Raw genomic sequence first — 16,351 nt, 5'->3', positions numbered from 1 at the left:
TTAAAAAATAAGCCACTTGATAAAATATGGCTTAAAGTGGGAAAATTAGAGAATGTTAATTATTTCAATATTGATATGCTGCTGGAGTGGATTTTAAAACATGTATAGATTACAGATGTTTCCTACTTAAAGGTGGATGATTAGTTAGGACTTGTGGTTCAGCCACAAGTAGGATTTGTAACTACTGGTTTCATTCTGTGAGCCCACAGAGATGTTCACAAAGTTTCCATAAACTGTAGGTTAGTAAAACATATTACTTCCTCTACAGCATAGAAGGATTACAGCAAAACTGTTATATAAATCCCAACCTAAGTGTTCTATTTTCCTGAATTTTTACTTTTTATATCTATTTTTTAAAAAGGTGAAAGTTCTGTTTTTGTTTGTTTTGGAACTAGAAAAGCCAACTGCACTTCAAATTTATTAAAAAGTAAAACTCTCCAATGCAAAAAAAAATTGCAAAATAAAATTCTGAGCTAGGCTTGGAGGACTGGAAACCTTGGAGATCAGTGCTTCACTTAATGGATGAGAAAGCAGACATCATAAAAGGATAATTGGCATTTTATCAGTTCCTAGTCAGTCACCCCAAATAAATGTTTCAAAATTATTTAATCCAAAAGTCCCAATGAAAAAGAACACAACACATATGCCATGCTAGAAGTTTACTAGAAAACACTTTAGAGTTGTAACAACAAATTTTAAATCATGCACTTAATTTTAAGATTACTTAACATATTAAAAATGTTTAGCCAAAAATGATGGATGTTAATATTAGAAAGTGGTTTGCCAAGACTATTACTAAAGTGAATAAAGACTCCGGTGTGCTTTTATCTTTTCTTCTTGCAACATTCCTGAGAATGACACATATGTAAATTGGTATTCACTCCTTCCATCAGGATCTAGCAGAGGATATGCAGATAACTAAGAGAGGGAGGAAAAAAGGAGAACTATGGGAACTAATATTAGTGACCATGGGTAATTAGTGGTACAGGGATTGGAATTTATTGTGTTCAAGCTCTATAGCATATATTGTGCTAAGCACTTTAATTTCTTCAATCCTCACAACAACCCCCCATGATTAGGCACTATAAATAAACCTTTTTTCCAGATGAGGAAACAACCTCAGAGAGATTAGCAATCGTTCAAGGTCACTGAGCTAATAGTGGTAAGAACAGTACTGGATTTGAATACCATCTGAATCCCAAAGCCCGTATTCCTTATACTATCCCAAACAGAGCTGCAGAGGATAGGGAAGAGAAAACTTTGTTGGAATAGATTAGGGAAAGCTTTACGGAGGAAGGAAAAGTTAGTAAAATGACAACTATGGAAGCATTCCCCACTGAAAGGGGGCACTATGAGCAGGCTGGAGGTTAGAAACCCGGGAAAGCAGGCACTGTAGATAAAACAGAGAAAAAGCCTTAAATGAAATTGTAGCAATAAAGTCAAAGAAGTATCTCCATATAGGCAAATGCCTTGCCCCAGGGATTTAGAATAGTCTTGAGAAGTAACAATTAACAATCCTGTGGACAAAATTAATAAATGTGTTGGGTTTGATGTCACAAAATGAAACATTAATGTGGAACATATTTAACCTAATGACATAACTTTTCATAGATCAGATTGCATGTTATATTAGACATAAAATTACTCTTTTAAAGTTTAATTTTTAAAAGATAACTTAAGGTTGGGGGGAAAAGCATGATTTTTTAAAATCTGAAATTATTAGACAACTGTGAAAAATGGTATTCTCAAAGTAAGGTTTCTTATACATTTGGGGATTAAAGATAATTTACAAAAAAATTCATGACTAAAAATCATATAAAATAATGGCTGAATGTACTAAAAGTGAGGATAAACATTAAAATCTTTAAAAAGCAAAGGTAATGAAAAGGTCTTTCCTGAAATACTAGAATCATTTTCAAGAAAAGCCATTTTAATTATCTAAGTAAACTTAAAATTTGTAGAGAAATTATTACTCCCTTTCAGGCTTTCTATATCCTATGTAGATATATTCTTTTGCCAATAATATTCAGATTCTTGGGGAGTATACAGTGTTTTCCACAACTGCTTTTCTTGTTTATTTTGTCAAGCTTAAAGTCAAATGGATGAAATTCAAAGAAATAAAAAAATAGCCTAGGGAGTGGATTTTCTTTTCCAGAGTCAGGATTTAGATAATTCATGCGAGAAAATCCAAAACACAATTTTGTTTTATTTTTTAAACTGTAAAAATGTCAATGATTTTACCTTTAAGTTTTTAGCCATATGTTTCCACTGATGTTTTTCTTCAAAACAAAAATTCTGGTTTTTGCCCTGGATTTAAGAATAGTCAAAAAAATCCCTAAAAATCTGAAGCATCTTACTATCAAAGAGAATAGTATTTCCCTAGCTTTTATACATTAGCAGCATTTTACCTTAGTTTCAATCTATCTGATTAAAAAAAACAAACAAAGTATATGTATATATTTTCCCTTGAACTAGCTGCTATGTTATGACTGAGGCATTCACAGAGAAAAATAAAAAATGGGAACCTTCTTATATGTACAATATTTTTAGGTTTATATCTTAAATGGGGTTGTGCAATATTTGCTTAGTTATTATTTGCTCTGTGTACTATTATGTTCTTTGTTCTCATCCATGTAGGGGATGAGCTGATTATTTATGTCTTAACAATGGGAGTTCATGTACCACAGTGAAGATTTTTTTCCCTTTAATCGGAGAGGCAGTCACTAACAAGCTTCAGCTGGAAATGCTTGATGTAAAAACAGTGTGAACCTGTTCCTGGGCTAATAAACTGTTATTTCTGCCAACAAAAAGAAATCAATTTACAACTGTAATTAATTTTTAACATGCTCATTATTTCCATACTTCATAGGTTGGTATATATGTCACTGATTTATGAAATACACTCTCCTGCTTGTCCTGGAGGAGCTTTACAATTTGAAACATATTAAATTATTTAAGTAAAGGAACTTAACGTGAAATGTTGTGCATGAGTTCCATACAACCCAACAAGCACATCTGATCTGATTTCAGGAGATGTGATAATGGTTCACAGCATATATCAAGAGTTCAACCTACATTTTCACACACACAATATAGAGGTGGTGAGTGCAGCACATGGAAGACATAGGCAAAGATTGTTAAAGTAGTTCAACTTAAACCCACACCATGAAATTTTATTAAAAAAAAAAAAGGTGGATCATTAATCTTCAAATAATACTCAGATAAACAAAAGGTAGCATGTATGTTTAGAGGAACTAAAGATAGCATCTCTAATCTCTGGAATTTTTAGCACATAAATAACTACAAAACTTTAGTAACCGGAGACCATAACTGCATGTTCAGAGAATGGGAGGTCATTCATTGAATGAGTGAATACCATGTTCATGGCACTGAGCAAGAGATATAAAAGTGAACAAGGTCTCTCCCCTCAAAGAATTAAGGGTAGCAGGAGAAAAACATACAATAATATGGTAATGACACAATATCAGTGCTATATTAGTGGTACGTGTAAACACAAGTATCAGATTATAGAGAAGAGAATGAACTAATAAGGAGGGAGGCCAAGTGTAGATTCACTGAGAGATGGCATTTGGGGGATGGACCATGAAGCATAAAATAGAGCTCAATGGTAGCAAGGAAAATAGTACATGTCACAATGCAAAAACATGAAAAATTCATGTGCTTTCAGAGAGGAAACAGCTTATTGTTAACTGGTGTATAAAGCGAATGGAGGAAGTGGCAGAAACTGGGGCAAGACTGTGAAGGGTCTTACAAGAAATGCTACGAAATGTTGATGTGGTTCTGTAACTCATTAAAAAAGTGTAAGCAGAAAAATAAGATCAAATTTATTTTTTTAAAACTTAGGCTGATAACTGTACAGAAGATGAACTGGAAAGTGTCTGGTGACAGGGAGACTAGATAGGAAGCTGGTATATTAGTCCCAGAAATAATGAGGCTATGGATTTAAGGTAATGGCAGTGCAGGTAGAAATAAAGAAATATGTTCATCCGACACTTATTTTTAGGATAAAAAAAATACTAGACTTGTTACCCAACTAAATGCAGAGAAGAAAAAGAGAGGGTTCAGAGATAATTTCTTTATTTAGCTAAACTAAAAACTAGAAACTGCATACTATCTTTCCTTTTATAGCACCTAACAATGTGTATGCCACATACTATGTGCCTTGTAAGGGATGAATGAATAAATGACCAGTTTTGAAATCTATGTAAGTCTGAAAACCTGGGGAAAGGATTAGGGAAAAGTTTGGTTTGTTGTATACCTGTGATTTATAAGAAATATTCAGGTACAGTTGGCAATTTGGGCAGAGAACAAGAGAATAAGGGCTAGAAATACAATTTCAAAAGCCATCAATGTACACACAGCATCTGAAGCCAGGGGAGCAGATAAGAGCCCTAATTTTTCATCTAGGAGAAAGGACAAGGACATTTCTGCAGCACCAACTATTGTAGTATGTCTATAGTTGGGCAGGTCTCTTCTAAAGAACTCTGATTAGTTTTGTGCTGACAAGGAATCAAGACAATTCCTTGTTGGAAACCCCCTTAAGCCTTACCATTTCTTTTAATCATCATTTTATAGAAGTATTTTAAAATGTAGTACATATTTCCATAATGGAGATTTTTCCAAGCCATTTATCTCCTAACGTGCTCTTATTTAAAAAACACTCCTTTTCTCATTAAAACAATCTAGTTATAAAGCTCTAATGTATGGATTTGCCTATATAGTCACTATACAGTATGGAGTCTCTTAAATATGCATTTGCAAGCACATATCCATACAAACGTTTTTGTTGCTTTCAGCAAAAAAATGTGCCAAGCCAAAAATATTTATTGGTATTGAATATATTTTCCCAAAAAATGTGAATAAAGGATATACATTTGGTATATTTATTGAGAGCACTACTAGGCTTTGAGAAAGGTAGTTATAAAATATTGCCTACAAAAAAAAGTACCAATGTATTATTTTATACAAAAGCAGAGAGCATAATTTAAGCAAATTATTTATCCTTAAGGCAGTATTTTACATGTCACCCTTAAGCAATGGTTCCTTTTTTCCAGAGTTCAGTAAAAATGCCTACTACAGGACTCACACATTTGCAAAGGCAAAGAGTTTACACTGAAGAAACTTAACACCAGATTTAGGGAAGACAAGAGATGAGTAGGGGAAAACACTGTTCTTTTACAAATGAGAAAAAGAAAAACCACCTTGACCCCTGGGCAATAGCGTAAAATATACTATGCTTTTTATTACTCTTGGTAATGATTAATATTAGTATTCCTTATAATAATAGTGCAGCTAGTGAAAATCATAGATCAATTTTACTCTTTTCAAACATAAAGCATTCCAAAAACAATTTTTAAAAAATCTCCTGAAAAAGACACCTACTGCAGAGTGGTCTGATGGCAGAACAGTAATATATCCACACCAGGGGTAGGAGGGATTTGAGAATCTCATTTACTGCACCAGTGGAGACTGAGCATCATGGCGGTGATGCTCTTAGCTTGCTCGAGAAGAGCCTGCCTCTTTCAACAGCATCCCTGCTGACCTATTCATCAGCGAAGTATGCATTAAGTAAGGCTCTTTTACCATCTTTGGTATGGAATGCCTCACAATCTCAGTCATGGTTAAGAAAAAAAACAGTAAGAATATTAGAAAATGTGGGCATTTGTGATATTTTCTGTGATTTACATAATTTACCTTAATAGCATCATGTATTTCAGTTGGTTATTATAGAGACACTGGAATGCTGATACAAGACAAATGAAGCACAGAGAAATTGCAAAGGAACAGCTCTTCACATTTCTAATACTCCAGTCTCTACGGAATTTTTTTAAGGAAATATGTCCTTTTTAGTTACTAAGTTTACTTAATCTATAATGATAATGCTCAAACTCAAATCACTTTATATGAGTATCTTACAGATAGATTTTAGGACGTTACGTTTTATGTTTACAAGGTTTAATCAATATATGCATTAGATAGTATTTTCATCAACTATGATTTCTAATGTTATATGTCTAGCATTTAATAATTGTAATTACTTTTTGTAGAAATATGAATCAAACAACCATAATATTATACACTATGCACATTAAATTTTAAGGTAAAGAGGTTTTATAATCACAAGTCTTCATAAAATCAATTTATTTGGTTAAAGTGCTTTTGGTTAAAAATCTATAAAAGCATTTTGAAATACTGTATACAAAAGAGTGACATAATTAGTATAATTTTACATTGTAAAGTATTTGGAATAGAGCCATGTAACTTTTTAAGAAAAGCCACTCTCAGTTTATAATAGGCCGTGTGCAATACACTGCTCACTTGTTCATAACTTAAGTTCCAAGTCTTAACTGAGATGGTTGGATACCAATAACGCAACTAAATTTAATTGGGTATTAACAAAATTTAATTATGATACGTTTATCAAATAATCATCACTTTGAACACTAAATTCAAGGTATGTCAGAAAGAAACATTCAACAAAGATATGTTATCACTTAGTAGAAGACACTTAGATATCTAAATTATCAAATATCAGGGACTACTGAAGAAAAAAAATCTTATTTTTATTTATTCATTTTAAGTATGTAAGTATCAGTATCCATTTTAAATATATAAGTATTAGTTCCTTCCACATATATATGGCCTCCCAGTAATACTCATACACACACCATTAACTCAAAGACAAGCTAGAATCTGGTAACTGCACCAGGACAAGCAAAGGGCTATGGAAGCCACTGACACATTTTCTTCACGTTTGTATTCTGTTTATCCAACACAGTGCCTGGAACACAGTAGGCACTTACATGAAATTTTAAGAAGAAAAAGAAAAATTTAACTCCAACTAGGGAAAAAAGATAAATACTAACTTTAATTCTGAAGCTTGAATTAGATTAAAATATTTTATTTTCAAACATTTTAGAATTAAATAAATGCTAACAACATCCCTTAACTTTAAAAAACTGAAAGCTATACAAATCTACTACCCATGTGTATTTGAAGAAAAATGCCAAACTGTTTTTGTTTGAATAAACGGTTAGCTACCCTAACAAATATAGCAAAAACATCTTCCTACAGCCATGGTGAATTAGAGATGAAGTATTTGCTTCAAAAAACTCTCATAGATAAAATAACTAAATTATCCTTCTGCTTTCTGATGATAAATTCATTTGGAAAAAATAAAATAATTAGTTTAAATATATTCTATATAGCTTATAAACCAACACCTAAATGACTAGAAAGCTTAAGGTTATCTAAATGCTACTACAATTAACGCAACCTCTGTGAGAAAAGATTAAGTTGATTCATGACTAAAAGATTAAACTGATGTGACAAATAAGTCCAAATATATCCCAATAAATAGTATCATGATGTGAGTTCAAAAATAGAAAGTAGAAATGTATGTTTTTGAAAAAATATACATGTACATTAAACTATGCTCCAACATACTTTTGATTTGTGCTCTTATAAATGAAAATAAATTTATAAGGACACTTTAATTTTTTCTTACTTTAATTTAATTTTTTCTTACTAAATTATGTGTAACTAAATATGAAGCCACTCAGAAATTAAATATTAATTACTAAAAATCCAACTTGTCAATAAGGTACATAGAACTATTTTATTTATTTATTTTCAATTTTAACTTCTCAATATACAACATAGTGGATTTTTGTGTCACCCGTTCCTGTTTCCCTAGAACTATTTTTTAAAAGAACTATGCTCCTTTTCTTTCAGGTGTTTCTTGATAGTAATTCAGAATACATTGTTTATTATAGTTCAGTGATAACATAAGTATATTATTTTAAATCTCTTAAATGGCAGAATTATTGTGAACTACCTTCATAAATTATCTTTCAAAATGCTAACTGATTAAATAACAATGATAATATGTGATACAAGTATTTATATGTAATTGAATGTCCCTATTTTTGTAAACATAATTTTCCTTTTAAAAGTCACTTTAGAAACCTTTATCAGTGATTTTAGAAATAAACTCTTCAGCAATTTTATTCTCTGGGAAAAAATAAAAAAATATGGCTTAATATTTTAAAATAAGTGATATATCTAACAGTCTTAAAGAACTGTATTCCTTCTCCTACTTCCTTTGCCTAACGACAACATTATGGAAGGGGGCAAGGGCAAGGATGAATAAGAAAAGATACAGAACCATCAAAAGAATAAAACAGATCATTCAAAAATTTCCAAAAAAATCATTTTTCTTGAAGAAAAAAAAGATAAGATAAAAAAGCATAACCTGGCTTTAATATGCTTCTGGTAAAGAAGACAATACTATTTCTTTTAAAGATGAAAATAATCTTCAAAACCATATCTGATCAAATTAAAATTTTGAAGGTAATACCTACAAACTTTACCCATTTACTACATATAAATGGAATAGTTTATCCATTCTCTCCATGATAAGAAGAGAAAGAAAAGGAGGAAAGAATAAAACACCAGAATTAATGCCTTGTCACTCATAATGTTCAGGCATATACGGAAGGGCTATATTTATCTTATTTGAATAGAAATTTTTAAAATGAGGCATGATAATGACTGCAAAATTGAACTAAAGCTAAAACTTGGATAAGACTGAAATAAGCTTAAGGGTGTAAGAAAATATTTAAAACTACTTAAGTTCAATAAATCTGAGCATTAACATAATTTAAAATGTTAAATGTGCTACTATTTTCTTATAAGACTAAAGAACTAATAAGTAGAATTTTATCTAAAATTCAGTAAAGAAATTAAGAGGGTTACCAACTACAATATTACTAATACTATTATAAATTTGATTATTGTTCTCAATTGGAATTTTAATAAATTTTTAAAATCCCTTAAGCTATTTTTATAACATCCACTCAGAAAAGATTTAAACAGATTTAAATGAAATGCAATAGGAAAAACTTTGCTTCAAGAGAATTCTGAATATACATATCAGATATGGTCAATTTATTACATGTGAAAAAATTTTAAGCAATTATGTAAATGGTAAATCAAGCTATAAAAATAACATATTAATTTAAAATAAATCCTTAAAACAGTTGCATGTACATTAAATGAATAAAAAATAATACATTATCATCTCATATAATCACATTACAACCAATAAAAAGCAATTTAGTTCCAGGTGGAAAATATTCATGGAATACAATTCTTTGCCAATTTTATTTTCATTTTCGTGAAAGTCTATACATACATATTATTAAATATCTTCTATTTTATTTTTATTCCAATATACCAATATGTTAAATGAAAAACAACTTTAAATATCAAAGACAATAGAGCAGCCCCCTTTTATGCACAGTTTTGCTTTCTGTGCTTTCAGCTACCCATGGTCAACCATGGTCTGAAAATATTAAATGGAAAATCCCAGAAATAAACAATTAATAAGTTTTAAATTGTACACCATATTGAATAGTGTGATGAAATCTTGTGCTGGCCCGCTCCATCCTACCCAGTACTTGAATCATCTCTTAGTCCAGTGTATCCACTACACACACCTGTTATTCACTTAGATGCCTGTAGGTTATCAGATCAACTGTTATGGTATTGCATTGCTTGTGTTCAAATATCTCTTATTCTACTTCATAATGGCCCCAAAGCACAAGAGTAGTGGTGCTGACAATGTGGATATGCTAAACAGAAGTCAAAGTGCTTTCTTTAAGTGAAAAGATGAAAGTTCTCAGCTTAGGGAAAGAAAAAAAATTGTACGCTGAGGTTGCTAAGATCTACAGTAAGCACAAATCTTCTATCCATAAAATTTGAAGGAAAAAGAAATTTGTGCACAGTATGTAAAGAGTTTGGTACTATCATCTGTGGTTTCATTCATCCACTTGTGGTCTTGCAACATACCCTCACTAATAAAAGGGGACTATTTTATTAACAAGTAAAAGATACATTTTCATAGTTCATCTTATAGCTAGAATGCAACAATATTGCCATCTGGTGTTCATATCAAATAAGTACTTAAATACAAATGTGGTCAGTATTGTTATTCACTGAAAAAATTAAGTGTGTGTAGATTAAATACAACTTGCCATTCCTATGGCATGAGTATAGTTTGCATAGATGAATAAAAGAAGAAAAAAGAAAAATAGAAAACATCACTCGGAGTCAATGAGAACAAAAAAAGACAAGGGTACTTCAAAAAGTTGGTGGAAAATAGAATCAAAAGATAGTATGAATCTTTCCATGAACTTTCCCCTTGTTTAAGGCATGTGGGAGAAATACCTTACTTTTGGATGTGATTCCTGCCCTATTTTGCTCTTTAACACAGTATATGTATATTATTTGTTATTAGATTTTCTTGGATACTTTATTGACCAAGCAAAAGTGAAGGTCAACTCCTTAGGACTAGTTGCATATATCCCTACGTCCACCCCAACCCTTTGTATTCCAAGTGTGAATGATGACTAAGATCAGGTTCCTAAATGACCTGTTGTTAAATGAACAGAAGAAAATTCATTTATAGCAATGTTTTAAAATACAAAATTTTCATTTTGATTACTGTTAATGAAAAGAGATAAAAGAATAAAAAGATCAGCAACTACAACTATTAAGGTTGAAAAAAATTTAACTTCATTAACAGAAAAAGATATATTTTGAGCCAAGTTGTTTCTTAATTATATTACTGGAATTGCTAAAACCATAAAGACTGGTGACATTGTTCATCATAGTCAAAGCTGCTAGTAAACCTCTAAATCAAAAACCTCCTATTTGTTTTTAATTGCTTAATTTTTTCCCCAGAGGATAAAACTGCTGCTTTCTTTATATCTAAGAATGCAAAATGCTCTACCAATGTAAGGTACAATATGTAAGGTACCAACAATAAGGTGTGATGTGTGGTTGTGGTAGTAAAATTTCAATTACTACTAATACCAACACTCCTACTATAATCACAGCTACAATGACTTCTTCCACTACTAAAGTATAATCCCATCCACTTCCAACCAAACTGGTGTGACAGTTCACAAATGTGTCTTGCTTCTTCCTAATTCCACAACTTTGATTGTATTGTCTTCTATTCCTGAATCTCTAATCTAACTAAACTCTATCCATTGGAAATATCATGTCAGGTGATTTTAATTTATTATTTCCTTTTTATTTACCCATTTTCTTATATTTGTACAATAAACAGGTATCACTTATGTAAATTAGAAATATTTAAAGAACAAAAAAATCCTACTCATTCTTCATAGCCAAGTTCCATTTATCATCTCTGTGAAGTCTTTCTTTCATCCTGCCCAATTCCAAAAGTGATCTCTTTCTGCTCTTAATTTCTCAGCAGCATTATTTAACATTCATTTACAGCCTTGTGACATGATTTTTATGTATATATTTTATCCCTCAGAATAAATTATAAGCTCCCTAAAGGAAAACACTTATTATTTCTGTGTGCCCCACAAAGGTAATTTTTGGGCACCTGAGACGTGCAATCACATGTGATGCGAACACGTTCCTGCTTTGTTCAGAAGCACTGTCTAACTCAAAGATGTATTCCCTGAATCATTTTGTAAAAGTCATTTAATCTCTCTGACCTACTGTAAAGCCCAATTGTTTACAATAAAGATAATACCTGCTGTCTATTTCAGTTATTGCAATAGCAAAAGCAAAACAAAAAACTCATATATTGTATATAGAAAGCTATTACAAAAATGTAAAGTTTGATTAAAAAGTACTTCAATTTCAGATAAAGCATTTAAATATACATATACATGGGAAAAAACCCCTATAACACAGATTAAAACTGAATTAAATTTTTTAAATTACCAGCATTAGGGATCTATCCACCTATCTAGCTATCTATTTGCATAGCCTAATAACTGACTGGACTACTTCAAGAACACAACAAATGTGGATATAATATTCTATAAATGCTGACACACAAAAATTACCAAATTTAATGTTGACAAGACTGAGATTATATCTATTTTTGTTACTCAAAGTCTTCATTAAATCAAGTTTAAAAAGTTACCACCACACATTAGATTACAAAGTCTGACATGCATCCTGGGACCAGATTTATTCAGTAAATTAATTAAAATGTGAATTTTATTATTTACATATTTCCCAGCCTAAAAATATATACATAAAGCAAAATGCTCACTGCAACATCTAATATGACTTTGCTTTTTAATAAATACCAGTAAAATCATTTTGCTCTTTCTATTTATACCATGTGTTAAGTATTGTTTTCTAGACTGCTTAAGAAATCTTCAGTAACTATACTTTTAATAAACAAAAAACAGTTTAACTACTTTTATAAAAAGTCATAATTTCTATTTTTATGCTTCTGCTGCCATCTAGTGAAATTTTGGGAAATTCTGGAAAATAGATTACTAAAGAAAAAAAGCAAAATGTCAACCTGCAAAGTACATATATGAGGAATAAGGATATTTTATCAAGAATACATCTCTCTCTATATAAACATATATATACACACACACACACACACCGTACACATATTAAGCAATTATCTTTTTTTGTTTCTCTTATTCTTATGTAACATAAGACTTTTGACTTTATATTAGTACTTAAATATTGTTAACTTTACATGATAGTATTTGTATTTAAGTCATGGGATATCAGAAGAGTAAACATCACCTAAGGACTTTATCTCCTCTTCTGGAATAGGGATTAACATTTTTTCAGTTGAACACAGAACAGCTACATCATGTTAGGTGGAACTATTATGTTGTTATTGTCCCATTTGAAGATTAAGTATGGTTTAAGGAGATAAGAGTGGACACCAAGCTGTCAAGGGTTGCAGCGGAATGCTGTGGTTTAAATGTCCCCCCAAGCTCATGTTGGAACTTAACCCCCAATATGGTGGTGGAAGGTGGGTCTTTAAGAAATGAATTGGATTGTGAGGACTGTACTCTTGTGGATGGGTTGATGGTTTAATGGGTTGTCATGGGTGTGGTTCTGATGGCTTTGTAAGGAGAGCAAGTGAGAAGGTTACCTCTCACTCTTGCCATTCCCTTGCCTGCATTGCCACAATACCCTCTACAGACTTCCCACTCAGAAGAAGGATCTCACCAAATAAGTCCCCTGGACCATGGACTTCCCAACCTTCAAAACTGTAAGAAATAAATTTCATTTCTTTATAAATTACCCAGTTTCAGGTATTCTATTATAAACAACAGAAAATGGACCAATACAGTAGATTATTTCCTTACAAATACATTTTTTTAATGTTGCTTTCTGTTGGGAGCCTGTAGCCCCACACCCCTTCTTGTGTGACCAGGCCTACGTGACAATCTGCGTATGTCAGATGTCTGTGCTTATGGGATATCTGCCTCATAATCTGTGCCTGAGACGCTGTGCTCCTGGCTATGCAAGTCTACTCAAGAGTGACCTCTTTTCTCCTTTCTAGTTTCTGCTTTCTTGTAAAGATTGGGGGCTTCTTTGCATCAGAGATTTTCTGACTTTGTTTCTTCTCAAGATCTTATCGTATTCCTGCATTCCTAACTCCTTACAATATGCTTGCTTTTTCCTATATAAGATGTAACCTAAGAATCAATAAACGAGACTTGATCAGAATACTGTCTTGTCTCCCATCTCTCTCGTCTCTTGTCCCATCCAATTCCCACTCCCCCCTCCAGGGTCTGCGTTGAATATCCCGCGGGTCGGGACAGCTTTCATTATACTTCTTTAGTATAATTCATCAATTTAATCACCAAGATAATTATAATCATTTAATTTTAAAAATTCCTTTATTGAAAAAGAGAAAAAGAGCCAGAAACATTAAACTGTTTTTGCCATCAGGTTACACTTGTAAATGCCTGCAAATTTAATGATTGCCCATAAGATTCTACATTTGAAATTTTAAATTACTTACCAAGAACATAGTTCATTATATAGTTAAAACAGTAACATATAATAACCAAAAACCTAAATGCCTAGAACTCTATGAACTATACCACCTGAAAAATTCCACAAAGACGAAAGATAACAATCTATAATTAAGCTTACCTGGGAAAAGATATTTGCTGTTGGAGCAACTCTGCTGTCCACGATACTATATAATATTGCTAATAATCTGTCTAATGGAAATGGTTTTGGTCCGAGGAGATGATTACTTGTCTATAAGAAAAAAGAACAAGGATTTTTCTTCTTGTATCAGAGCACTCACTTCTTGTACTATAAATTCCCAATAACAATATATTTATAGCTTATATAGTCCCCCTAAAGATGCTACCAAATCTAGCCTGCAGTCTCTAAGTTAAAACACCTGATATGATCATGATTTCTTTTAACATATTCCTCAAGATTTTCTGACATAGTATCAACAAATATTAAAGAACTCAGTCATCCAGCCAAGTCCAAAACATCACCCCTATTTTGCTGTTGTAAACAGATGTTAAGTGAATCAGCCAAGTCATTTGTCAAGACAACAGATAACCAAAACCATGTTCCTAACTACTAGACTAGAACTTTCTACGTATTTCTCACTATTTCTTTTTGTACCACTGCCTGGAATACTTATTAGTTCAAAATTAACAGTTCTAAAAAGATCAATTACAGTAACTACTAGCTTAGCTTAGAAAAGTAATCAAATATTTTTTAATATATGAATAAGCTTTCAGCCTGAAACAATATAAAATTTATTAAAAATTTTAGAGATTATAAAATGTTCATACTCGTCTACAAACTCATCTGGCACAATTACATGTCATTAAAAAGTTGCAGCACTCAAGTTCCATTCCATTAGCAGATAATTTTAATAGTAATGTAAGAACTTAAGTACCCTACATTAGTAATGGCAAATAAAATGGAAATCTATATTTCCATGCATGAGAACAACTATTTATTTAAAAGAAGAATGACTGTAAAGAAAAATATCTCCTCAAAATTACAAAATGAAGTATTTACCTCAGCTATTTATATCTAAAAGATAGTTTAGAAATCATTTTCTAGATCTTAAATTTTGCATGCTTTTCTCATTAAATACTTCAAACATTTTGGAAAGTATAGAGGTGAATATAATAAATACTCACCACCCAATTTTATCAAATCCTAATATTATGCACTATGTGCAAAGAAATAAAACATCAGATCACATTACAGATAAGTTGAAACCCCCTGGAATGCTCTCCCACCCCATTCTTCCTTTCCTTTCTTAGAAGGAACCACTATTAGAATTTGATGTTTTTACTATTCTCATGACAGTTTTTATACTACTACTGCATAAGTATCCACAAACAATATACAACATTGTTTGCATGTTTTAAAATTCTATATAAATAATATCATTTTGGACATATTTCTCTACCAAATTGCTTTTTTTTTTCAATTCAACATTATGTTTTTGAGATTTATCCATATAGGGACATGTAGCACTAGACCATTTTTAAACTACCGCACAGAATTCCATTTTATGACTATATCACTATCCACTCAAATTCACTGCTATTACAAATACTACTGTAAATACTACTACTGATAATCTTAGACATTTCTCCTGTGCACATGAGTGAATTTCTCTAGGTGGGAATGCTGGGTTAAAGTATAAGGCAGAGACAATGCTATGTGTTTGCCAACTTTGCTTCTTTTGCTTGGACACTTAGGAAGACTCCATTTCTCAGTCTCTCCAGCAGTTAGATGAAGGTCATGTAACCGAGATCTGGCCAATGGAATATGAGTAGCAGTGATGTAAACCTGGCCTTTCAAACCACTGGATCCTTTTGTCTCTTTTTCTTTGGTGGCAACTTCAGAGGCCACAATGTTTCACTTGGGGTTTGTTTTTTTACTGCAGCATAGCCCAACCTATCCTGACCAATAGAAAGTACATTCACATATTAACTTTATTAGATATTGTCAACCTACAGAATAGGCAGTCTCTTATTCTTTTACATTATCACTGGCACTTGGAATCATCAGACTTTTTTAGTTTTGTCAATCCAGAAGTAAGAAATATCCCTTATCATAATTTGCATTTTTCTCATTAATGAATGAGACTGATAATCATGTCATGTTTATTATACATTCACATTTCTTTTTGCATCATTTACCCATTTTTCTATTGGATTTTTGTCTTTTTGTTATTGGTTTGTATGATTCTTAAAAAATTCTACACATTGGGGCCGGCCCGGTGGCGCACTGCGCTAGTGCGCCGCTTGGGAAGCGTGGAGGCGCTCCCGCCAAGGGTTCGGATCCCACATACAGACCGGTTCCCGCTCACTGGCTGAGCGAGGCGCGGGGGCAACGCCGAGGGTTGCGATCCCGTTGCCGGTCCCGGTCCGGTGCGGGGGCGACACTGAGGGTTGCGATCCGTTGCCGGACACGGAAAAAGACAAAAAAAAAAAAAAAAAAAAAAAAAAAAAAATTT

At 32.1% G+C, this 16,351-nt stretch overlaps 1 protein-coding gene across 1 annotated transcript in view; it reads right to left on the bottom strand.

The window, feature by feature from the left end:
* Positions 1–16,351, bottom strand: part of ORC5 (origin recognition complex, subunit 5) — an 89,119-nt gene that overhangs the window by 12,052 nt on the left and 60,716 nt on the right. Inside the window, exon 12 of the mRNA XM_008592212.1 lies at positions 13,996–14,106. Within this exon, the coding sequence (XP_008590434.1) occupies positions 13,996–14,106 (111 nt within the window). The remainder of the gene's footprint in view (positions 1–13,995; positions 14,107–16,351) is intronic.

This window comes from Galeopterus variegatus, unplaced genomic scaffold, assembly GCF_000696425.1.
Source record: "Galeopterus variegatus unplaced genomic scaffold, G_variegatus-3.0.2 Scaffold153, whole genome shotgun sequence".
Lineage (NCBI taxonomy): Eukaryota > Metazoa > Chordata > Mammalia > Dermoptera > Cynocephalidae > Galeopterus > Galeopterus variegatus.
The sequence above is the reverse complement of the archived record's forward strand: the minus strand, read 5'-3'. Positions and strand labels throughout refer to the sequence as shown.